Source organism: Polypterus senegalus, chromosome 2 (genome assembly GCF_016835505.1).
Source record: "Polypterus senegalus isolate Bchr_013 chromosome 2, ASM1683550v1, whole genome shotgun sequence".
Taxonomy (NCBI): domain Eukaryota; kingdom Metazoa; phylum Chordata; class Cladistia; order Polypteriformes; family Polypteridae; genus Polypterus; species Polypterus senegalus.
In genome coordinates, this window is record NC_053155.1 from 215,564,259 (window position 1) to 215,591,357 (window position 27,099).

Here is a 27,099-nt window from a genome sequence, read left to right on the forward strand (position 1 = left end):
GGGTCTAAATTTCAAGAAAACTTTCTAAGTCACTGATTCAATTGTTTCTTATCACTCTCACTATTATTTGTTGAATTAAAGCCATAAAATGTAAAATAAACAGAAGGCCTTTAAAGCATTACCGTAAAGCAATATAATGACAAACAAATATAATCAGAAGGAGCATGCTGGTGGAGCACAAACCTTAATAATCTCCCATTAAAATCAAGTGGTGTACATCTCTAATATACTCATAACATGTCAAATCTTCTAAAGTACAACTGCGAATGAAAGTACACTGGTATAACAATATCTCTATATAAATGGGCCAATAGGAGAAGACAATTAAAAATAAGTATTTTATTTGAAATCTTTTCTTAATTGTGTGTGGTGCAGTGTATCACAGTTGTCACAGAAATATAGAGTGCTGAGAAGAAACATTTTGAAGATAATCAAGAACATTGCTACAAATTTAAACTTCAATTTGAATAAATTGACATCTGATACCCATGAGTAAAAGTGTTAAGCACTTCTTTGATAACATGTAGTCAGGTCTCTTCATTATTTATTTTTTTTTCCATCATTACATTTTTTAATAAGATTGAATATATTCAACACATCGACAACTTATCAAAATGCTGTCATTTATCCTGATTAGAATGAGAAATTTCCAAAAATGGAAACTGTAATCATGTGACTTTATTTGCTAGTAATGACATCACACTTTATATAGCAAACCATGCTGAAAACCAAGAACGAGTTCTTCAAATGAGTACAAATCCACACTAGCCACTTTCACCCCAGCATATTAACCTTATATTAAAATATCTGCAATCAGTGACATAATTCAGTTATTCTGCAGGATCCCATATGATCGAGTCAGCAAGCATTCAAATTATTGTTAGTTTTTACATGTTTCTGAATTATTTCCTGTTAAAAATCTGAAATAAGCATGGTGATTCTTTTCAACATGAGTCAGCACTCAATGGAAGCATTTTTAACTTTGTCACATAATCAAGACCAAAAGAGAAATTCAGCACTCAGAATTTGATTAAACTATATAACTTACTTTTAAGAAATATGCAATTCCTTCTGGCAGAAAAAAAAGTCAAAGCAGTGTCAACTGACTAAAGAAAATAATCAAAGATAATGGCAATACTGACATAACACCACAAGTGGAAGCAATTTGAGTTACTCCACAGATTTACTTTGTACCAAATGTGTCTTTTTCCTGCTTTTACCTTTGTAAATACAGGAGATCATAAACACAAAAAAGTCTTTTCAGTTGTTTCAATGCAGGTGTATGGAACCTATCGGTTAAACAGTTTAACATGCTGTTACATTGCCAAACTATTTTTAACTGTATATGCCCAAAACTTCTTGTACTAGTAAAACTTTAAGGGTAAACAAGTCTTCTTACATCACTAAATTGTAAATAAATGCAAGTCTTCAACACAAAACTGAAGTCAAACCTTTTGCATTTATGTTTGCACACAATGAAAATAGAATATCCTAGTAACTTACTCACTAAAATGTGATTCAACTGAAAACAAGTTATACACATTACTTATGACAGTTCAAACAGAAAATGCCATAATGCTTACAGCTAGTGCAGCTTTTACCAGTTTAAAAAACAAGCACTCTTCTCCTAAACCCAGAAAGAATATCCCAGTAAAATTACTCCTATAGTTTCAGTCTCTCAATGACAAAATGCAGTCTACTCATTTTCATTCCGTTGCCTAAGGTTTCTAGATTTCCCATTTTCAAGTTTTCTCCTTTTAAAGCCAACTGCTTCCTCACTTGCTTCGTCTCCAAGAGAAGTAATGGTTCTCTCTTTAAACTTGACTGTAGGCTCTGGGGGCAAAGAAGCACTTGATACTCCAGAATAGTAGCTTTCCACTTCAGGAAGTTGCAGATCAACTTGCTCACTTTGAGAAACAAAAAAAACAGACAAAGTTATTGATTATAAAAGGTACTAGATGTGCCTCTTTGCTTCAGTCACACATCCATTCAGTTACTTAATCTGCTTAGCCCAACATATACAGTGCATCCGGAAAGTATTCACAGCGCATCACTTTTTCCACATTTTGTTATGTTACAGCCTTATTCCAAAATGGATTAAATTAATTTTTTCCCTCAGAATTCTACACACAACTCCCCATAATGACAATGTGAAAAAAGTTTACTTGAGGTTTTTGCAAATTTATTAAAAATAAAAAAACTGAGAAATCACATGTACATAAGTATTCACAGCCTTTGCTCAATACTTTGTCGATGCGCCTTTGCCAGCAATTCCAGCCTCAAGTCTTTTTGAATATGATGCCACAAGCTTGGCACACCTATCCTTGGCCAGTTTCACCCATTCCTCTTTGCAGCACCTCTCAAGGTCCATCAGGTTGCATGGGAAGCGTCGGTGCACAGCCATTTTAAGATCTCTCCAGAGATGTTCAATCGGATTCAAGTCTGGGCTCTGTCTGGGCCACTCAAGGGCATTCACAGAGTTGTCCTGAAGCCACTCCTTTGATATCTTGGCTGTGTGCTTAGGGTCGCTGTCCTGCTGAAAGATGAACCATCGCCCCAGTCTGAGGTCAAGAGAGCTCTGGAGCAGGTTTTCATCCAGGATGTCTCTGTACATTGCTGCAGTCATCTTTCCCTTTATCCTTACTAGTCTCCCAGTTCCTGCCGCTGAAAAACATCCCCACAACATGATGCTGCCACCACCATGCTTCACTGTAGGGATGGTATTGGCCTGGTGATGAGCGGTGCCTGGTTTCCTCCAAACGTGACACCTGGCATTCACACCAAAGAGTTCAATCTTTGTCTCATCAGACCAGAGAATTTTGTTTCTCATGGTCTGAGAGTCCTTCAAGTGCCTTTTGGCAAACTCCAGACGGGCTGCCATGTGCCTTTTACTAAAGAGTGGCTTCCGTCTGGGCACTCTACCATACAGGCCTGATTGGTGGATTGCTGCATAGATGGTTGCCCTGCTGGAAGGTTCTCCTCTCTCCACAGAGGACCTCTGGAGCTCAGACACAGTGACCATCGGGTTCTTGGTCACCTCCCTGACTAAGGCTCTTCTCCCCTGATCGCTCAGTTTAGATGGCCGGCCAGTTCTAGGAAGAGTCCTGGTGGTTTCGAACTTCTTCCACTTATGGATGATGGAGACCACTGTGCTCATTGGGACCTTCAAAGAAGCATAAATTTTTCTGTAATCTTCCCCAGATTTGTGCCTCGAGACAATCCTGTCTCGGAGGTCTACAGACAATTCCTTTGACTTCATGCTTGGTTTGTGCTCTGACATGAACTGTCAACTGTGGGACCTTATATAGACAGGTGTGTGCCTTTCCAAATCATGTCCAATCAACTGATTTTACCACAGGTGGACTCCAATTAAGCTGCAGAAACATCTCAAGGATGATCAGGGGAAACAGGATGCACTTGAGATCAATTTTGAGCTTCATGGCAAAGGCTGTGAATACTTATGTACATGTGATTTCTCAATATTTTTATTTTTAATAAATTTGCAAAAATCTCAAGTAAACTTTTTTAATGTTGTCATTATGGGGTGTTGTGTGTAGAATTCTGAGGAAAAAATGAATTTAATCCATTTTGGAATAAGGCTGTAACATAACAAAATGTGGAAAAAGTGATGCGCTGTGAATACTTTCCGGATGCACTGTACTTCTGACAAGCTGAAGTCAAGCCTGGACAAGCTTCAAGTTCATTGCAAAGTACATTTACTTGCATTCACACAAACTAAACACTTTAATTTATTTTAGTAAATTACTGTACTTACTTAAAATGTTGGTAAAATATTATATTTATAATCCTGTCACAAAGTAACAAATTATGTCTTCTTGCTTAACAAGGAAAAATGTTCATGCCTGGCTACACTCGTTAATGATGTACAGTAAAAGGAAATAAACTCACTATGAATCTTCCTCCTCTTGTATTTGTTCCCATGATCCATAAGGATTAGATTTTTTTTCTGTTTCTTGCGATGGCGGTATCTCCTCTTTCTCACTTTTTTCTTCTTCTGATTCACTACTCCCACTTGAAGCTTCAGTTTTCTCTTCTCCTTCAGGTGTTTGCTAAAACAGCACAAAAATGTTTACTTATAACCATTACATTATTAACCTTCAAAGCAATTTTCACTAAAGTGCTGGGGAAGGAAGACATGAAACTGATTATTTCAAATTAAAATTTGGCCATGTATCTGCTTATCTATATAAATTAATAATGTAAAGGTGACTGGCTCATTTACTTGCTCATCAACAAAAACACTATTTCCCATTTAGATAAAAACCTGAAATTTGCAGGAAGGTACATATAGGCTAAGCAGGTACTTGCTAAGAAAAGTCATTTTGATATGTCAAGTTTTAGGAGGTAAACACAACAGAAAAAACAAATACCTCAGAATCTCACAAATCCTTTGATGGATTTGATTGATTTCAATTTGGTGACGTTACAGAAAAAAGAAAATTAGCCAATAACCATTTTTTATTTGTTGATATTTATTAATATTATGCTAACTTACATGCTCTGCACTGCAAGTGTGCTTTATGCAAATGAATGACGCAGCAGAAATGATCAACATACTACACAAATAGCACCACTAACCAAGGTACAGCGGTGCCCTGGACAGGAAAAAAGAGACGTGATTACACTGTAAAATGGTAAGAGAAAGTCCCAATACAGTCTGTTAAGATGTAAAGCTCAATGGATAGTAAACTTTTCTGCTGCTGGCTATCAGCATTCTTAAAATCTTGATTATCCATTCCACTCCGTTGCCCCCAAGCCCTTGGCCGTAAGAGGCTCCGGTCATGGTTCTTGAATTTCTTATGGGGAAATGCTCCACCTTCCTCGTTACTCATGTTAATACATCACAGTAACACTTACGGTACTGGTACTTATGTATAGCCACTTCAAGCACTTCTCTGCATATATATTCACATCTGCAAACTTTAAAAGAGACTACATACAACTGATGAAAATCATGAACAGAAATGCTGTGCTTGAGTGAACAGCATAAACAAATGAAAATTATTAAAATCTAATAAGGATAATGCATGCTCAGATATATCACCTTAGTTCTACTGATTGACAATTTCAACTCAAAAGCATATACTTCTGTAAAACTGTGGTTTGCAATGAACATTAACAAAAGTCAAATCACTAGAAAAAGTAGCATGGCCAATTCTATATACCGTGTTCAAGACTATGCAGCTCCAGTAACTAATAATATAATTAATATTACTTATTATTTGACTGATACATTTATCCAAGGGGACTTGCAACATTTGGAAAGAAGCAGGCAATATAATCGAAGACCACTGTCACCCTGGGAAACCATTCATTTAAATTATAACCACCATGGAAACACCACCACTTGGCCCATAAATAGCTTTTTTTCTACTTCAGCCACTCTGGTAAATCACAGCCTTTGATTCTCACGCCTCTAAATACTGTACATTTGCACAAAGTAAATTATGTTTAAAACCTTTTATTGTAAGAGGCAAGAGTTCACCTCTATACTGTATATGGCTACTAATGTATGTGTTTTTTGTGTTTTTGTGCACTAGAATATCACTTAAAACACAATTGACAATAATAGCAGTATTATTTGTATATGTAAGGCAAACACCAAGACAGCTTCCTAGCAATGTTACCTGGTAATAAAGATCAACTTAATTTCACAACCTGTTCTAAAGACAACAGATAACACCAGGTGGTTGCACAAATCCAAAGTAATGTGTCAATGCATACATGCAGTATGTACTTAAAATAACAAAGTCGCAGTAATTAAATAATTTTAAAAACTGAGAGCAAAAAAGTTATTATATGGAATAACACTGCCTGATTACTGAAAACCAAGTCAAACAAAAGTATTCTGAACAGCATAAATACAGCTAACCTTATGTAAGGCAAATGCCCTTTATGAGAAATAATGGTACGGTAATTAGCAATTTGAAAATTCCTGTATCACCAGCACTTGCATCAGATTTGTGTTTCAGAGACATTCTTGAAGGGCAAAGACAAAAAGTTAAGATGAGCTCTTCTGCACAGCACTGTACACACTATCACAGCAGGAAGGCACCTGTTGTCAACACGTCTGATGTACTGACAAGAAACAACTTCCTGCTATGTGAGTAATAGTACAAGCAGGCTTGCCATTGAGAATGAATGGGGGCAACGAGGGTTGGTTCACCACCTGCCCACCACAAAGTCACCTCCACTACAGTATGCTGCCTGCAGCATCCGCCCACCGAGAACGAACACGAATTTTACAAACCTGGATTTGATGTTTACAGAACAGCATTTCCTGTCCTGAACCCGTAAAATGATTCCTGCCTTGTGTATAATACTTGCTGGTATAGGCCTTCAGCTCCCCCATGACCCTGTTTTGGAGAAGTGCGTTTAGCAAATCTGTCATGCTGTATTTTTTATTGTTTTGACACCGGACTTTAAAAGCTTATGTCTGTCCTAAACACTTGTATGGCTGATGAAACTATCAATGAAATTTTTTCAGTGCAGGGTCAAGGGGCAGTTGGAGCCTATACAGGCAATTATCAGGCACAAGGCAAAAACAATCCTGGATACACACACCCAAGACTCCCACTCCAGCACATACACACAGACCACACTGGCTTTACTGGTGTTGAAAAACTGGCATATGTCCTGGATTATTTCTTTTATGACATGTACTATATAATTGCATGAGCAAAATTTCTCTTTTTAGCATAAAAATTATAAGCACCTGCTGCATAATATTTCCTCCATTATTTATAACAACCCCACCTTTTGATAAGTTACATGGTTCTGAACACTTCAATGTTCCACCAGCCCATTTAATTCCTGATTCCCCACAATCAGTCTTATGGGTGCTGAGAGCAGGAGCAAATTCCATTAGTAATGAACACTCCCCCAATCACCCAGAGATAACTAGGTGTTAAAAGTCATTTTTATAAATGGAAGGAGATCACTGACTAGCAAGTGAGTTCAATCCTATTAAGACAAACTGCAGTAAAACCAAAAAGTTTTACTTTTTTTAACATAACTCCAATATAGTAGTAATAAATTTGTTATAATGTTCAATGCTTTTCTATATCACAAACAAAAATGTTTTTCTTTATTGTAAAACAGTTCAAATCAATAATAATAATAAACAAATATTGATCTACATGATGCTGTTTCTAATATGTTTTATAATGTTACTGGTCAACATTACGAGTGATATTATTTGTTTGTGCCCTATGACAGAGTGCCATCCCACCTAGATTTCGTTTGTGTCTTAATTAAGGCTGTTGGGAAGGGGGTGGGAGGGTTTATAAACTTGTGAAGACATTTCTTTGCATTGCTTCAACAAGTGTTAGCAGCAATCACAATGTTGATCTACACACAACTGTCACAACTGTTTGAGTACTTAGTGCAATGAACTTAATTTTACTTTTTCACAACGCTGCCAAAACTCACACGTGTCACATCACTGTTAACATGAAATTTAAATCAAACTATTTATTCCACCATAGGTAACAGTGTTTACAATTTGTTTAAATCAGAACACTCACATGTAAAGAAGCACCTAAGATGAGTGCCTGATAATCTTTTTCCTTGCTTTTTGCTTCATTAACTGCATGGTAAAGACAGACCCATTATGACATAAATTTTATGTTAAAGTAATCTTATTTGGAATGTCTGCCCGGCACTTTTTCACTGCTCTACCTCTCCAATTCTTTGGTCTGTAACCACATAAATTGGGTTTAACCTTACATGTGAGTCAAGTCTAATAATGAATTGGGATCACAGTTAAATATTCTTTCTCTCTCTTTAAAATGTCTCAGACAATTTCATCTTCTTCTTCTTCTTTTGGCTGCTTCCGTTAGGGCTTGCCACAGTGGATCATCTTCTTCCATATCTTTATGTCCTCTGCATCTTGTTCTGTTACACCCATCACCTGCATGTCCTCTCTCACCACATCCATAAACCTCCGCTTAGGCCTTCCACTTTTCCTGATCCCTGGCAGCTCTATCCTTAGCATCCTTCTCCCAATATACCCAGCATCTCTCCTCTGCACATGTCCAAACCAACATAATCTCGCCTCTGTGACTTTGTCTCCCAACCACCCAACTTGAGCTGACCCTCTAATGTACTCACTTTTAATCTTGTACATCCTAGTCACACCCAGTGCAAATCTAAGCATTTTTAACTCTGCCACCTCCAGCTCTGTCTCTCCTGCTTTCTGGTCAGTGCCACCATCTCCAACCCATATAACATAGCTGGTCTCACTACCGTCCTATACACCTTCCCTTTCACTCTTGCTGATACTCATCTATTACAAATTACTCCTGACACTCTTCTCCACCCATTCCACCCTGCATGCACTCTCTTTTTCACCTCTCTTCCACAATCCCCATTACTCTGTACTGTTGATCCCAAGTATTTAAACTCATCCACCTTCGCCAACTCTACTCCCTGCATCTTCACCATTCCACTGATATCCCTCTCATTTACACACATGTATTCTGTCTTGTTCCTACTGACCTTCATTCCTCTCCTCTCTAGAGCAGATCTCCACCACTCCAGGATAACCTCAACCTGTTCCCTACTATCGCTACAGATCACAATGTCACCAGCAAACATCATACTCCACGGGAACTCCTGTCTAATCTCGTCTGTCAACCTGTCCATCACCATTGCAAATAAGAAAGGGCTCAGATCCGATCCCTGATGTAATCCCACCTCCAACTTGAATGTATCTGTCACTCCTACCGCAGACCTCACCACTGTCACACTTCCCTCATACATATCCCGTTCAACTCTTACGTAAATCTCTGCCACTCCCGACTTCCTCATACAATACCAGAGCTCCTCTTGAGGCACCCTGTCATATGCTTTCTCCAGGTCCACAAAGACCTAATGCGACTCCGTCTGGCCTTCACTAAACTTCTCCATCATCCTCAGAGCAAACATTGCATCTGTGGTGCTCTTTCTTTGCATGAAACCATACTGCTCACTAATCATCACCTCACTTCTTAACCTAGCTTCCACTACTCTTTCCCAGAACTTCATGCTGTGGCTTATCAATTTTATTCCCCTGTGGTTACTGCAGTCCTGCACATCCCCCTTATTCTTAAATATTGGCACCAGTACACGTCTTCTCCACTCCTCAGGCATCCTCTCACTTTCCAAGATTCCATTAAACAATCTGGTTAAAAACTCCACTGCCATCTCTCCTAGACACCACATCCTCATATATAAATTAAAAATACAGGAGAATGATGTTATGTCAGGAAGGGAATCCAGTGTAAAATTTTGCCTCGTCAACATGTGGACAACAATACAGATTTCCATACCGTATCGGACAAGGCCCGGATAACAACAGCCGCCACCAGTACTATTAGCCAACAGGGTACTGGCAGAAACTGGGCTACTGTTGGCTGAAGAAAGAGAAGACGGGGCCAAGTTTTTGGAGGCATGAGGAGAGGAGGAAGGTAAAGACAGCACATCTGAGTTAGGAACTTTGAATGTTAGCAGTATGACTTTTAAGGGGAGAGAGTTAGCAGATATGATGGAGAAAAGGAAGTTTGATATATTGTACGTGCAAGAGACTAAATCGAAGGGGAGTAAGGCCAGGTGGATTGTAGGTGGATTCAAATTGTTCTATCATGGTGTGGATGGGAGGAGAAATGGGGTAAGGGTTATTCTGAAGGAACAGTATGTCAAGAGTGTCAGGCAGAGTGATGATTATGAAGCTGGAAATTGAATGTGTGATGATGAATGTCGTTAGTGCATATGCCCCGCAAGTTAGGTGTGTGATTAAAGAGAAAGAAGATTTCTGGAGTGAGCTGGATGAAGTGATGGACAGTGTACCCAAGGGACAGAGAGTGATGATTGGAATGGATTTCAGTGGACATGTTGGTGAAGTGAACAGAGGGGATGAGGAGGTAGTGGGTAGGTATGGTGTCAAGGAGAGTAATGAAGAAGGTCAGATGATAGTGGCTTTTACGAAAAGGTTGGACATGGCTATAGTGAATATGTATTTTAAGAAGAAGGAGAAACATAGGGTGACGTACAAGAGTGGAGGAAGATGCACATAGATAGATAATATCCTATGCAGGAGGGTCAATCTGAAGTAGATTGAAGACTACAAAGTGGTGGAAGGGGAAGTGTAGGTAGGCAGCATAGAATGGTGGTCTGTAGGATGACATTGGAGATCAAAACATGGAGGAGAGTGAGGGCAGAGCCAAGGATCAAATGGTGAAATTTGAAAAGGGTAGACTGTAAGGTTGAGTTCAAGGAGGAGGTAAAGAGGTAGCACTCGGTGGCAGTGAAGAGCTACCAGACAGCTGGGAAACTACAGCAGAAGTAGTAAGGGTGACAACAAGAAGGGTACTTGGCGTGGCAGCTGGACAGAAGAAGGAGGAAAAGGAAACCTGGTGGAGAAATAGGGAAGTACAGGACAATATACAGAGGAAGAGATTGGCAAAGAAGTGGGATAATCAGAGACATGCAAAAAGTAGAGAGGAGTACAAGGAGATAAGGCGTAAGGTAAAGAGAGACGTAGAGAAGGTTAAAGAAAAGGCGTATGATGAGTTGTATTACAGGTTGGAGACTAAGGAGCGAGAAAAGGACCTGTACTGATTGGCTAGACAGAGGGACTGAGCTAGGAAAGATGTGCAGCCGGTTAGGGTCATAAAGGATAAAGATGGAAACGTACTCACAAGCGAAGAGAGGGTGTTGAGCAGATGGAAAGAGTACTTTGAGAGGCTAATAAATGAAGAGAATGAGAGAGAGAGAAGGTTGGATGATATGGCGATAGTAAATCAGGAAGTGCAACGGATTAGCAAGGAGGAAGTAAGGACAGCTATGAAGAGGATGAAGAATGGAAAAGCTGTTGGTCCAGATAACATACCTGTGGAAGCATGGAGGTGTTTAGGAGAAATGGCAGTGGAGTTTTTAACCAGATTACTTGATGGAATCTTGGAAAAAAACAGGATGCCTGAGGAGTGGAGAAGAAGTGTATTGGTACCGATTTTTAAGAATAAGGGGGATGTGTAGTGCTGTAGTAACTACAGGGGGATAAAATTAATGAGCCACAGCATGACATTATGGGAAAGAGTAGTGGAAGCTAGGTTGGGAAATGAGGTGATGATCAGAGAGCAGCAGTAAGGTTTCATTTCAGGAAACAGCACCACAGATACGATGTTTAATCTGAGGGTATTGATGGAGAAGTATAAAGAAGGCCAGAAGGAGTTGCATTGTGTCTTTGTGTACCTGGAGAAAGCATATGACAGGTTGACAGATGAGATTAGATGGAAGTCCCAGTGGACTATGATGTTTGTTGGTGACATTGGCATATGTAGCAAGAGTAGGGAACAGGTTAAAGAGACTCTGGAGAGGTAGAGATATGCTCTAGAGGAGAGGAATGAAGGTCAGTAGGAACAAGACAGAATACATGTGTGTAAATGAGAGGAAGGTCAGTGTATTGGTGAGGATGCAGAGAGTGGAGTTGGAGAAGGTGAATGAGTTTAAATACTTGGGATCAACAGTACAAAGTAATGAGGATTGTGGAAGAGAGGTGAAAAAGAGTGCAGGCAGGGTGGAATTGGTGGAGAAGAGTGTCAGGAGTGATTTGTGACAGATGGGTATCAGCAAGAGTGAATGGGAATGTCTACATCATGGTAGTGAGACCAGCTATGTTATATGGGTTGGAGATGGTGGCACTGACCAAAAAACAGAAGACAGAACTGGAGGTGGCAGAGTTAAAGATGCTAGTCACTGGGTGTGACTAGGATAGATAGAATTAGGAATGAGTACATTAGAGGGTCATCTTTGGTTGGACGGTTTGGGAATAAAGTCAAAGAGGCAAGATTGTGTTGGTTTGTCTGATGAGATAGGACATGCAGGTGATGGGTGTTACAGAGCAAGACGCTGAGGACAGGAAGATATGGAAAAAGATGACCTGCTGTGGCAAACCCTAACAGGAGCAGTGGAAAGAAGAAGAATAAAATACAGAAGAAAGCTTGGTTGGGGATATAGGCTTGAACCCAGTTAGTTGCTATCTTAATGTGTATACCAAGTCTGATAATAGTTCATGTTGTTAAACTTTCCCTTCACATCTTACCATAGATAAGATTTGATTAGGTTTGATTTTTATTCCCTAGAAAGGCCCAAATGGAGATCACAGCAATCATTGTTATTAGAAGTGACCTCCTGAAAGGTGAATGTGCTTGCGAGTTGTGGTTGTGTAACAGGTCTGTCAAAAACTAATCATTTCACTGATACTGAGATCTTGATTCAGCAGGGTAGTGTGTCACCGGTAAGGCTCAAATACTTGAAACAAGTTATGAAATATACAAATCTTGACATGAATTGCCAGTCAGTGAATCCACAATGGGGACACTTTTGTTAAACTCATTTGGCTGTCAAGACCTGATTTTTGCCTTTCGATAAAAAAGGTGCGGCAACATTTACAGCCCATTTCTGTGCCCTGCAGGAGGTGCATGCTTGCCATTGTTGCAAAGCAATAAAGATAATAAGGAAAGCTATAAAGTTACGAATATGGTGAAGATAAAAAAATAACGTCAAATTATAATCTACAGGTGTACAATTTAATTAGTGATAATTCATTGAAGTAAATTCACACCATCTTTCCTTGTGCTCCTGCCACAACATTTTTAACCTAGCCTTAACAAAGCATGTGTATCATTGCTTTTTCTCTTATTTGTATAACACTGTGCAAAAGGAAGTGAGTGGTCATGCCTGGAATGATGTGAAAATGGTAGAAAAGGAACCTTGGCACAGTGAGGGAAAAAAGGACATGGCAACCACCCTTTTGTGCATTCCCCTGTTTTTTTCCATTTCTAATAAAATATACCTATCAGGGATATGTAAATCACTGATGCCTTTATCAAAATTAAGTTTGACTTAGAATCGAGCAGTAAACAGAACAGTCTACAATGAAAATGCAGTCTATTATAAATAATAAAATGTCACTGCTTAATCCAGCATTACAACTTCCTAAACATTTGGAATACTAAAATTTATAATTTTGATTATTTTCATGATAAAATGCAATAAAATATTCATAGTAAGATATTTTATAAGTAATTTGTTAATTTCATTTAAATTATTTAGACTATTAATAATTACAAATGAGTAAGTTAATATTTTCATGTTCTTCATAAGTTTTGAAGACTCATTATTCTAATGTTGCAGCTAGCTCTGCTTTCAAAGAGAAGTTTTCTGTGTTGCAATTTATTATGCGGAGAAGTAGAAAGGTAAAAAGGGAAGGATGGGAGCTCAGCACAACTGCAATGTGCAAGAATATATAATGAAATGTATTTACTTAATTTAATGATTATAGAAAAATAACATATTAATTAAATATATACACAAAGAATTAAAAAATGTACATGTATGTATAAAGCATTAGAAACTCTGCAAATGGACACGTACAAGTAAGGAACAGGAAGAAGTCACAGTAACAACTTGCACTGTATGCGACTTACTCAGTATTTGTTCAGTACAACTTGCTTGGAACTGTCCATGTCCAAGTCACTCAGAGTGATCGAACTTGGCACTTATGATTTAGTCCGACTATGCATTTGGAATGTGTATAGCTTTATGTGCACCCTTCAAAATGACAAACTTTGCATAAGCGTGTTAATTGTACTGGGCTCCAATGTGCCATCTGCTGGTGAAAGGGGTGCAAATACAGTGGTGTGAAAAACTATTTGCCCCCTTCCTGATTTCTTATTCTTTTGCATGTTTGTCACACAAAATGTTTCTGATCATCAAACACATTTAACCATTAGTCAAATATAACACAAGTAAACACAAAATGCAGTTTTTAAATAATGGTTTTTATTATTTAGGGAGAAAAAAAATCCAAACCTCATGGCCCTAAGTGAAAAAGTAATTGCCCCCTTGTTAAAAAATAACCTAACTGTGGTGTATCACACCTGAGTTCAATTTCCGTAGCCACCCCCAGGCCTTATTACTGCCACACCTGTTTCAATCAATAAATCACTTATATAGGAGCTGCCTGACACAGAGAAGTAGACCAAAAGCACCTCAAAAGCTAGACATCATGCCAAGATCCAAAGAAATTCAGGAACAAATGAGAACAGAAGTAATTGAGATCTATCAGTCTGGTAAAGGTTATAAAGCCATTTCTGAAGCTTTGGGACTCCAGCGAACCACAGTGAGAGCCATTATCCACAAATGGCAAAAACATGGAACAGTGGTGAACCTTCCCAGGAGTGGCTGGCCGACCAAAATTACCCCAAGAGCGCAGAGACGACTCATCCGAGAGGTCACAAAAGACCCCAGGACAACGTCTAAAGAACTGCAGGCCTCACTTGCCTCAATTAAGGTCAGTGTTCACGACTTCACCATAAAAAAGAGACTGGGCAAAAACGGCCTGCATGGCAGATTTCCAAGGCGCAAACCACTGTTAAGCAAAAGAACATTAGGGCTCGTCTCAATTTTGCTAAGAAACATCTCAATGATTGCCAAGACTTTTGGGAAAATACCTTGTGGACTGATGAGACAAAAGTTGAACTTTTTGGAAAGCAAATGTCCCGTTACATCTGGTATAAAAGAAACACAGCATTTCAGAAAAAGAAAATCATACCAACAGTAAAATATGGTGGTGGTAGTGTGATGGTCTGGGGTTGTTTTGCTGCTTCAGGACCTGGAAGGCTTGCTGTGATAGATGGAACCATGAATTCTATTGTCTACCAAAAAATCCTAAAGGAGAATGTCCGGCCATCTGTTCGTCAACTCAAGCTGAAGCGATCTTGGGTGCTGCAACAGGACAATGACCCAAAACACACCAGCAAATCCACCTCTGAATGGCTGAAGAAAAACAAAATGAAGACTTTGGAGTGGCCTAGTCAAAGTCCTGACCTGAATCCAATTGAGATGCTATGGCATGACCTTAAAAAGGCGGTTCATGCCAGAAAACCCTCAAATAAAGCTGAATTACAACAATTCTGCAAAGATGAGTGGGCCAAAATTCCTCCAGAGCGCTGTAAAAGACTCATTGCAAGTTATCAAACGCTTGATTGCAGTTATTGCTGCTAAGGGTGGCCCAACCAGTTATTAGATTCAGGGGGCAATTACTTTTTCACACAGGGCCATGTAGGTTTGGATTTTTTCTCCCTAAATAATACAAACCATCATTTAAAACTGCATTTTGTGTTTACTTGTGTTATATTTGACTAATGGTTAAATGTGTTTGATGATCAGAAACATTTTGTGTGACAAACATGCAAAAGAATAAGAAATCAGGACGGGGGCAAATAGTTTTGCACACCACTGTACATTGAAAAAACATAGAGGTGTTTGCGTCTTTCAACTGACAAGACAGACCACAATAAAAGTTACCGCACCTTATCAAACATTCGGTACTGTACTGCAAATTGAAATAAGCAGTAAATAAACACAAACAATTCCCATTTTTATTCAGGTCACAGCAATTACACTGTGCATCATCAATGATTGTGACATTCAACAGGACACCACAACACCTAAGGGTGTAAAATAACTTATTCTGTTATGTTTAGCTAAAAAGTACAGAGAGAGTGAAAATGGGCATACAGTAATCCCTCGCTATATCGCGATTCGACTTTTGCGGCTTCACTCTATCGTGGATTTTATATGTAGGCATATCTAAATATATAACTTGGATTTTTCGCTGCTTCGCGGGTTCTGCGGACAATGGGTCTTTTTACTTCCTGTACATGCTTCCTCAGTTGGTTTTCCCAGTTGATTTCATACAAGGGACGCTATTGGTGGATGGCTGAGAAGCTAACCAATCAGAGCACGCAGTTAAGTTCCTGTGTGCTGAATGGCTCAGCGACGGAGCGCCGAATTCGATTCCGCGCCGTTAACCAGGAAGTCTCGTCTCGCTCATTCAGCATCAACGTGTTTTGCTGTGTAAAAAGTTAACTTTTGTGCTCTTTTGTGTTTATCTTTGTGCATAGTCAAGCCCTTCATTATGGCTCCAAAATGATCTGCTCCTTCTACTGCTTCAGGGGCCGTGCCCAAGCGCCAACAGAAGATGTTAACGATTGCTGAAAAGGTAAACGTTTTGAATATGTTGAAGGAAGGGAAAAGCTACACCGCTGTAGGACGCCATTACGGCATCAATGAGGCTACCATTCTTTTTATTTAAAAAGTAGGAAAGGAGTATAAGATCTACGGCCGCAGTGTCCTTTTAACCAGGGCGCAAAATGAGTTGTAAGTGGACGTAATAAGGCAGTAGTCCGGATGGAATCTGCTTTAGGGAGTTGGATTGAAGAAGAACAACGGTGGTGCTACACAGTCACCTGAAGAGGCTCCTTTAGAAGAGCTCTAATGCTCTCCTTTGTTGTGCAGTAAAACTAAACTCATCGTTATCGGACAAGTCATTGTGTAATTGTTGGTGAATAACCATAATTCATTTTCTACTTACAGTACTTAGTACATGTACGTACGTTTAGTGTCACTGTACACACATTTACTGTATGCAATTTTTCTTGCATTGTACATATTTATTGCTGGTGGCCTGTCTATCGTAATGGCTGTAACATATGTAATATCGGAGACACTTGATATCTTTAAAATAAGATTTAGGTTTTACTGTATATAAACAGTGTGTTTACATACATAATTTCAATGAATCTTACCTAATATCTAAGAGAATACAAAGGGTTTATGCTGTATAACTGTGCGGGGAATATTTATAAACAGTGTGGAAGAGTTTATAAGGGCTTAAAATATATAAAAATAACCATACAAACATATGGTTTCTACTTCGCAGATTTTCACCTATCGCGTGGGGTTTTGGAATGCAACCCCCGCGATTGAGGAGGGATTACTGTACACTCGAAAATAAGCAATAAAGAGGGCATTTCCCACTACCAACAAATAAAGTCAAAGTAAAATTAAATTGCCTTATTTTTCAATAACAGTGAAAAGTATTTATACAGACCGCATAATTAAAATGAACTAATATGTATCCTTGGTATTTTAAATATATATATTATCACTTTCTTAAATGGCAGGATAGATGTCCTTACTAAAACAGCCATGACCATTTTTATCTGGATATGCAATATTTTTTTAAATCTCAAAGCAAAGTACTGGAATCATTCACATTTAATTAACAACAACATATTCCATACACTTTTAAAACACTTATGTAAAGAAATAATGCCCAGAAAAAGTCTAAATTATATAAGACACATTTATGAAAAGAAATTAGGAGAGCAATTGAAAAGAAAAAAAAAATACTTTTTTTTCTCTTGATGTTATGTTGTCACTCATTTTTTCATTTTTCAGGAACAGCTAAAACAACATATATAAAAAGTGCAATGTTCAAATTTTAGGATAAGTTTAGGTGATCAGCAAGGACGGTGTTACAACTTTGCACAACACACTCATTTTCATTCATTGTAATGCTCATTTTCACTCAAAGAAAAGAAAAAAAAAAAAGAAAACTGATTTAGCTCAGGGAATTGGGTTTTGTACAAAATTAATGAGTTTTCCCCATTGCTAAAGAAATCCATTTCAGCCCCCTGGTGACAACATACAGTATATAAAGTCAGAAATAAATTAGTTAGCAAAAATTTTTGTTATGTACAACATGACAATATACACTCACCTAAAGGATTATTAGGAACACCTGTTCAATTTCTCATTAATGCAATTATCTAATCAACCAATCACATGGCAGTTGCTTCAATGCATTTAGGGGTGTGGTCCTGGTCAAGACAATCTCCTGAACTCCAAACTGAATGTCAGAATAGAAAAGAAAGGTGATTTAAACAATTTTGAGCGTGGCATGGTTGTTGGTGCCAGACGGGCCAGTCTGAGTATTTCACAATCTGCTCAGTTACTGGGATTTTCACGTACAACCATTTCTAGGGTTTACAAAGAATGGTGTGAAAAGGGAAAAACATCCAGTATGCGGCAGTCCTGTGGGCGAAAATGCTAGAGGTCAGAGGAGAATGGGCCGACTGATTCAAGCTGATAGAAGAGCAACTTTGACTGAAATAACCACTCATTACAACCGAGGTATGCAGCAAAGCATTTGTAAAGCCACAACACGCACAACCTTGAGGCGGAAGACAGCACCGGGTACCACTCATCTCCACTACAAATAGGAAAAAGAGGCTACAATTTGCACGAGCTCACCAAGAGTGAACAGTTGAAGACTGGAAAAATGTTGCCTGGTCTGATGAGTCTCGATTTCTGTTGAGACATTCAAATGGTAGAGTCAGAATTTGGCGTAAACAGAATGAGAACATGGATCCATCATGCCTTGTTACCACTGTGCAGGCTGGTGGTGGTGGTGTAATGGTGTGGAGGATGTTTTCTTGGCACACTTTAGGCCCCTTAGTGCCAATTGGGCATCGTTTAAATGCCACGGGCTACCTGAGCATTGTTTCTGACCATGTCCATCCCTTCATGACCACCATGTACCCATCCTCTGATGGCTACTTCCAGCAGAATAATGCACCATGTCACAAAGCTCGAATCATTTCAAATTGGTTTCTTGAACATGACAATGAGTTCACTGTACTAAAATGGCCCCCACAGTCACCAGATTTCAACCCAATAGAGCATCTTTGGGATGTGGTGGAACGGAAGCTTCGTGCCCTGGATGTGCATCCCACAAATCTCCATCAACTGCAAGATGCTATCCTATCAATATGGGCCAACATTTCTAAAGAATGCTTTCAGCACCTTGTTGAATCAATGCCACGTAGAATTAAGGCAGTTCTGAAGGCGAAAGGGGGTCAAACACCGTATTAGTATGGTGTTCCCAATAATCCTTTAGGTGAGTGTAGGTGTCTGTGATTTCTACAATAATACAGTATTTTTTTTAGCATTAAGGGCCTATGAGTATATACAAAATTAATTGATGTCCAAAACGTGAAGAGAACACATTTTTGCTTTTTTTTTTACATTATATGAGAAATTAAATCACGTTACTAGATATGAATATCTTTTGGGAGGTCTGAGGCATGGATTACACATTAATATAAATGACCTTGTTGTTGCTGTGTATAAGTGATAATTATAGACTTTTAATCCTAATGTCCATGCAAGTCTAAAACCTTCTTTTATTTCTGTGAAGTAACCAATTAAATTTAAAGTAAAATGTTACTATTATGCTGTTCAACTTGCAGTTTCAATCTGGTATACACAGAATATGTGTATATCTTGCTCTAAAATGTATTATTGGCCTTCGTACCTCTTCTTCTGCATCTTTCTCTCCATCATCTTCTTTTTCCCCTGTACTCTGCAGCTCCTCTGAATCATTTTGTAAAATTTTCTCTGTTTCTGGTGCCACGGTCTCCTCTGTCTCCTTTGTACTTTCGACACTATCAGATTTAGGACTTATATCTTCTGGTTTCTCCCATGTTGACTCTATAAAAATGTTTATATAGCACTTGACTAAAAAAAATAACTCAGCTAATTTTTCATTCCTTTACAAAAATTGCATATACGGCCAATCTGTCACATAAGTAAAAATAATGATAATCATTAATAAAAAGAAACAAATTAAAACTTATCAAAGACATAAAATCTGATAATTTTAGTATTTGTGTGTCAATAAAACAGTGCAGTCAACTGGTCAAACATCACATCACACACACATTGGTGATAGGCAGTTTGGAAAGCAGCCAATCACAGGAATTTTATTATCTCTGTTCTCCATAAAAACATTAGAATACATTTTTTTTAATACAGGGTAAAAGGAAAGAAATTATCATTTTGAGTGGAGTGTTACTAAACATAAATTTACTGATGAAAGAGTGGCAAAAAACTCTTTTTTCTATAAATATTTTACTTTAAAATGGAATCCAAGCTAAACTGAAAAGAACTCTGTCACCTACCTCCAGTAGATGAATTGTAATAATATGTATAGCCATCTGAAGTTACAGCTTCTATCCAGCTACTGCCTGATTGTTCCTAAAACAAACCAAACCAATTAAATTCAAAAAATATTATAAGCTGAAAAAGGCACACAAAACATTTTAAATACTAAATGTAGTAATCTGAAAATTCCTGTAATCTCGAAACACGTTTCGCTTTTTTGGATATGGTTGTTTATTTTGCATGTTGTGCCATTTAGTAGCTGAAGGCCATTCTTTATATATAGAACCTTCTTCAAGCAAGTATGTTAGATTTAATAATCCTGTATATCAACTAATTATACTGGAAATAAGATTATGAAAAATCTCAAAATGCTTAATATTCCATTGGCTTGAAAAACAAAACTTTAAAAGTTGCGCTTGCAAAACGTTACTGTATATTATGATTTGCTCTACTTGCATTTTTCTTTAAATTTGGTTTCTTTTCTCAAGAAACTTGAGAACTGCTGTAATTCATTATCCTGGAAACTATCCAAACATTTTTTCCCATACTGATCAAAGAATTTAGGTTCATTAGTATAAAATCACAATTCATGTGCTTAAATTCACCATGCTTTTCTCACTTACTGTGATTAAAAATCAGGATAGAGCAATACAGAGGCAATTTCTATGAATGCTGATACTAATAATACTGTACCAAAAATGTGTTAAAATTCATGAGAAGGTTTTATGACTGTATTAGTATGGGCCGATGTAGTCCTATTGGCTGAGGACTAAAATGTATATAAGGAAAAATAATATAACAGTAAAACACTATGGAGCCAGGAAGAAAGTTTTCGTTTTAAATTATTTTAAGTTGGTTTTGAATATCTTTGACCTTTTCCCTTTAAATTTCAACATCTTTTTGGAACACTGATTTCATTACCATGGTTAGAGCTTTTCGTTAAATGGCAGCTGAGGAACAAAAAAAACAGCTTTTAACAGAAATGTTTATTTTTTAATATGAAGACAATGTATACTGTATTAACATCCTTAGCATTATATTTTTTCTCAAAAAGAACATAAAAAGTGTTGAATTTTTTGGCTAAAAAAAAAAAAAAACAAAACTACAAAAAAAACCTAAAGGTACAAAGTCAGAATTGTAGAAAGTACAATAATGACAAATAATAATAATGATGAATAATATTACTAATAATATGAACTGCACACTGCACATGTATGAGGGATGCAAGTGTCACTTTCGGATTCCCAGAATCACTTTCAATTTCACTGCCAGATGACAGATTCACTTTGTCATCACTGCTGATGAAAGGGGTTTCTTATGAACATCAGAACAATCTAGACAGGCACAGGTCATTCAGCCCAATAAAGCTCACCAGTCCTATCCGCTTAATTCTTTTAAAAAAATCAACTCTAGCTCAGAAAGTCCTTAAAGTTTTACTGTTTACCACGCTCCTTGCTGGGTTTTTCCAAGTGTCTACGGTTCACTGCGTAAAGAAAAATTTCCTAATGTTTGTGTGAAATTTACCTTTAACAAGTTTCCAACTGTGTCCCAGTGTTCTTGATGAACTCATTTTAAAATAACAGTCTTGATCCACTGTACTGATTCCCTTCATAATTTAAAAAAACTTAAATCATGTCACCTCTTAATCTTCTTTTGCTTAAACAGAAAAGGCTCAGATCTTTTACTTTTTCTTCATAATTCAACCTGGTTAACGCTGGAATCGGCCTAGTCAATCTTCTCTGGACCTTTTCTAGTACTGCCATGTCCTTTTTGTAGCCTGGAGACCAAAACTGTACACAGTACTCCAGAGGAGGCCTCGGCAGTGCATTATAAAGCTTGAGCATAACCTTCTTAGACTTGTACTCTACACATTCTGTTTGTGCTCTTAATGGCTTCTGAACACTGTTGGGAAATTGATAGTGTAGAGTCCACTATGACTCCTAAATCCATCTTATAAGGTTTCAGACCCTCCACTGTGTATTAAATCCTAACAGTTTTATTTTCTATGTGTAATACTTTACATTTACTGACATTAAATTTAATCTGCCACAAATCTGCCCAAGCCTGTTTGCTGTCCATGTCCTTCTGTAATGATTTAACAGATTCCAAATTATTTGCCAATCCACCAAAATTGGTATCATCTGTAAACTTAACCAGATTGTTAATTATATTCCTATCTAAATCATTTATATATATTAAAAATAACAGTTATCTTAGCATTGACTCCTGTAGGACACCACTCTTAACATCAGCCAATTCTGATAAGTTCGATTTGAACCATCGCCCTCTGCTTCCTGAGTCTGAACCAATTCGGAACCCATCTAAAAAGATCACCCTGAACATCCACTTCTTTTAGCTTGATACCTAACCTCTCATATGGCACCTTATCAAATGCTTTCCCCAAGTCTAGATAAATAATATCATAAGCTCCACTTTGATCCTATCCTTTTGTTGCTTCCACATAGAATTCCAGCATGTTAGTAAAACATTACCTCCCTCTCCTGAACCCATGCTGATTGTTCCTGTACTTTCCATGTGCTGCTCAATCTTATCCTTAAAAATGCCTTCCATTAATTTTCCTGTGATGCATGTTATGCTTACTGGCCTGTAGTTGCTTGGATCTGCCTAGTTACCCTTTTTATATAATGGGATAATATTTGCCATTTTCCAATCCTTCAGAATCTCCTCAGTGCGCAGTGACTTCTTAAAAATGTGTCAAGGGTTTAAATATGTACTCGCTAGCCTCCTTAAGAACTCAAGGGTAACTATTATCTGGTACTGGTGAATTGTTTTGATTTCAACCTATTAAATCTGAGCAGTACTTCTCCCTATACAATTTCCAAATCCTTCAGTACCTCCATAGCAGTCCCATTTACCGCTGGGAGGTTATCCACTTCCTTACTCGTGAAGACCTCAGAAAAATGCAAGTTCAGAGTGTTCCGCTACTTCACTGTGTATATCTTTTAATTCCCCACTACTATTTCTGATGCACTTCACATCCTCCTTGACTGTTCTTTTACTACTAAAATACTGAAAGAATCTCTTAGCGTCATCTTTCGTCTTATCTACTATATTCCTCTCTGTCTTTCTGCCTCTCTGATATCCGTTTTAATGGTTGCCCTCATGTTCTCATACACCCTACAATTCACTTTGGAGTTATTAGTTTTATATGCCTTATAAAGCTGTTTTTTCCATTGCAGCTTCTTTTTTTAAGTCTTTATTAACCCACTGCAGATTTTTTTTACATTTTTTATTAATTACAAATAGGCATAGGCATATACCTGCCCTGTATTACATGTAAAACATTTTTAAACCTGTTCCACATGTTCCTCAACTGTCTCCACACATAAAAGCTTATCTCACTCTATCCTCCTTAGACTTTGCCACATCTGCTCAAAATTTAAGTGTTAGCCTTTGCATCCACATTATTTTAAAACACTGAGAATTGTATTATATTATGGTTACCTGACTCTAGTGGTTCAATCACAATTCTATACTGATTACTACAAAAAAACAAATCCAGACAGGCTTCACCCCACATTGGTGCTTTAATATATTGTGTTAAAACAACGGTCACTGATTACACTACTCTTGTGCTCTGCCTTTTGAAAGGTTATCCCAATTATTATTTGGATAGTTAAAGTCCCTGTGTACACTTGCCTTTTTAATATTACTAAAAAGATGCGTGTTTAAATTACTGTCTGCATTGGGTGGTCTATAACACATTCCTAAAATAAAACCTCTTTCTCTAATGCTTTCCAGAAGAAGCCACAAGTCCTCACTAAGATGGGGCTCATCGTCCAACTAAATTCTGTTTGACATAAAGAGCAATCTCACCTCCTATTCTGTTCTGTGTATCCATCCTAGAAAATGCATATCCCTCTATGTTATACTCATCCTAATCTTTGTTATTTAATCAGGCTTTACTGTGTTACTCCTAGATTTAAACGTTGGGTTAGAATTAAAATCACTGCACATTTTTATTTTTACATTATTGCTTGTTCCTGCATATATAGTTCCCCCCCCCTTTCCCTAATTGAAATAACCTCAACTAACCCATTCATATGCCTCCCCAATACACTGGTGCCCCACCAGTTCTGATGTAACACTTCACCACAGAACAGGTCTCATCTGTTCCTAAATGAGCCACAATGCTACATAAACATATACCCTTCTACCCTGTATCAGTATTATCAAAGACACCGCCTAGCTCTGCAAGAACCTGAAAACAGTTTGACACTTCCAGCTCTGGGGTTGATACCCCCAGACAGTGCACACCCTTTACCTTGTGACTGTGACCCAGCCTTCTCTACCTGTGTGGTCTGGAATCTCCTGCCATGCCACGTTAGGGGTGCACACTGTCTTTCTGGAGGACACCCGGGCCAGGTCTGCCAATTCTCTACAACACAGGCCGGCCAACTGCTCCTCCAGTTCAGTGACCCTGACCTCGAAGTGTTGGATAAGCTGGCACCTCCTACAGATGTAGCCCTACTATACGATAGGCTCCTCCAAGCCAACATATAAAAAGTCCAACATCCAACAGAACTTGCATTACACTGGCCTCATTATTAAAATTTGATGAGACACCATTTCAAGGCCAAGAGAAGACACGCCCAGGCCTGACACTTATGCAAGTCATGCCTATACCATTGCCCAAATAATGCTCGGCACTAATGCTGTTGCCACTTTTGCAGCCTGGGAAATCCCCAGGTTTTATGCGAGATGTGTCTATACAGTTGCTCGAGTGATACTCGGGACTATTGCTTTTGCCACTGTTTTTACATCCCAAGTAACGCTCGGGTCTAATGCAAAGGAGGTTAATGAAAACTAAAATTGGTGGTGCATTCACCCAGCTGTCTCTTGCAAGAAATTGCGGAAGACTGTTAAGGTTAATGTAACAGACACACTGTAGCAATAAGTTAACTGATGTCTTAAATTGACCTCTAAATAATAAACTGGTTTGAAATAAAAAGAAATACCCACAATGGGTTTTCAAGAATTCTAGAATCCTTCATGATAACAGGAAGGGTTTTTTTTTTTTTTTTTGAAGAAACTGTTAAAGTGGAATTCAGTAATACAACCCCTTGGCTGGTTTGTTCTCTCCACCCATTGCTGGTAAAATAAGCTCTGGCCTAAGCAACAATATAATGGAATAAGCCGGTTTAGGAAAAAAGCTGGCCTATTTAAAACAGTTGGTAGCACTGTGAGACCAGAACACCTCTGTTGATGATACATTTGTCTCCTTCGCACAGTATATGATTTATATTTCCACCAAACTTTCTATCACAAACATCTGTTTAATTACAGCATTATAACTTTCTGGCCGTCAAGATCTGAAATGTTTTGAAATGCTCATAACAACATGCTATTAGTAATTTATATACTCACCTCTCTCTTTTTTTCAGTTTCAACTTTAGATTTTGAACTGTTCTGCAATTCTTCTGGTTTTTCCCATTGAGATTCTAGAAGAAAAAAAGATTACAGATTTCAAAATCCACATATACTTAGTGATAAATTGGCACTTGTTATTCAAAGACTCTTGCTAAATATATTTGCTACACAAATGACAAAATATATGGTACTGACCACAGGACATAAATATTAGTGACACACATTATTTCTTAACACCTATTTATGCATCTAAACTAATGTGCCTCTTCTCCTCATTCACTGGTCATAATTCCTGTCTTCAACTCAAATTCAAGGCATTTTAGGAATGTGTCTTTCCTGGTTGCCTTGTATGGTGAGTTTTCCAGGAAATATTAATATTTTTATCATAAAAATTCATACATTTTGCATATGAAAAAACCAAGTATGATTTGTTAACTGTGAACATTAAAGTACAAATATTACAATAAACACAACAAATTTGCTAGTTTTAAGGATGGATTGCATCACCTGCCATATTAACATCAATTACAAGGGACAAGTAATGATCGGAAATCAGTGGAAATCACAAGTTGAGTAACAGTGACTCAGCAAGACTACCAGTCAATGTGACAGGTAGTAAAGGTTTTCAGGGGCTAATTCGTTACCACTAACCAAGGTAAATTATTCTACACAAATGCCCTATGACCAACCATAGAGAAAATCATTTTGCAAACAGATGCAAAGCTGAAAACTAAGCTAGCTAAAGCCGATAAGCTCATACCCACAAATAATATTTGAATCTTGCTAATCACTGACAGATATATCACAGTTAACTTACCTCTGTAACATGACCAGTACTACAGTCACAAAAGTTTAAAATCAGTCATACAGTTGTCTGTCTTGCCAAGAAGCTAACTCATTCCACGTTGAATGTATTTATGATAAAACAGAACATTTTAGGCACCAATTTACTCACTCACATGAGCTAGGACTCAGTAGCATGTTTTGTTCATACACTGCAAGACACAGGCAATGACATGGATTTTAATTGTTGGGAATAGCTACCTGTACATTCCAAGAACATCAGCACCATCATATATTAGTAGTGTGGACAGTCATTTGATCATTGTCAGTTACTGTGTATTTATAGTTACTTGCTTTTTAACTGGTTTGATTTATGACTAAACCAAAAAAAGTCTAAACCATCAGTTGTTTCAAAGTATCTAGTCACATTAATTTGATATTAACTATGTTAAGAAAACACCATACAAAAGCTAACAAGCCCAGAGCTGTCTTAACCATACTTACAAAACACAAATACTGTTGTGCTGCATCCATTGTCTATGTTTTTCAAAAATGTTGTAAACAACAGACTTACCCCCTGTAACAGTGTTATAGTAGTAAGTGTAACCATCATCACTGACACCTTCCACCCATATATTGTCTCTTTTATGTTTTGGAGTTTCTTGTTTATATTGTGGCTGTCTGTATGTATTTGATGATGGTTTACTCGTAACTCCTGTTGAGGCTGATGGAGCTATAAATAAAAAAGTTAAGTTTTTAGAATGAATGCTTTATGCATGAATAAAATACATTTTTAATAAAAATGTTTCATTTTTAGGAGCATGTAAAGAATGTAAATAGTTGGAAAATGTTCTAGATTGTATTCAGTGAGGAGGTAAAACTATAACAGAAAAAAAAAGAAAACTTATCAGATGCCACAAACAAAGTAATGCTCAGCCTATTCAACCTATTATGATAAAGCAATACTCATATAATGCAGAGTTAACAATAGATGTATTTCCCTTGAAGGCATAGCTAAAGTTTATAACAGAGATTCTTAAATTGGGACCAGCAAAGCAGTGGTTGCAT

The 27,099-nt window shown here is 37.7% G+C and overlaps 1 protein-coding gene across 2 annotated transcripts in view; it reads right to left on the reverse strand.

The window, feature by feature from the left end:
* Positions 1 to 324: 324 nt before the first annotated feature.
* Positions 325 to 27,099, reverse strand: part of wbp4 (WW domain binding protein 4) — a 68,296-nt gene continuing 41,521 nt past the window's right edge. For both annotated transcript variants that reach the window (XM_039745300.1, XM_039745301.1), the window contains 6 exons: positions 26,606 to 26,764; positions 25,246 to 25,319; positions 19,875 to 19,950; positions 19,229 to 19,404; positions 3,910 to 4,070; positions 325 to 1,907 (listed from right to left, as the gene is read on the reverse strand). In XM_039745300.1, coding sequence (XP_039601234.1) covers positions 1,697 to 1,907; positions 3,910 to 4,070; positions 19,229 to 19,404; positions 19,875 to 19,950; positions 25,246 to 25,319; positions 26,606 to 26,764 — 857 coding nt within the window. In that variant the 3' untranslated portion in view covers positions 325 to 1,696. The remainder of the gene's footprint in view (positions 1,908 to 3,909; positions 4,071 to 19,228; positions 19,405 to 19,874; positions 19,951 to 25,245; positions 25,320 to 26,605; positions 26,765 to 27,099) is intronic.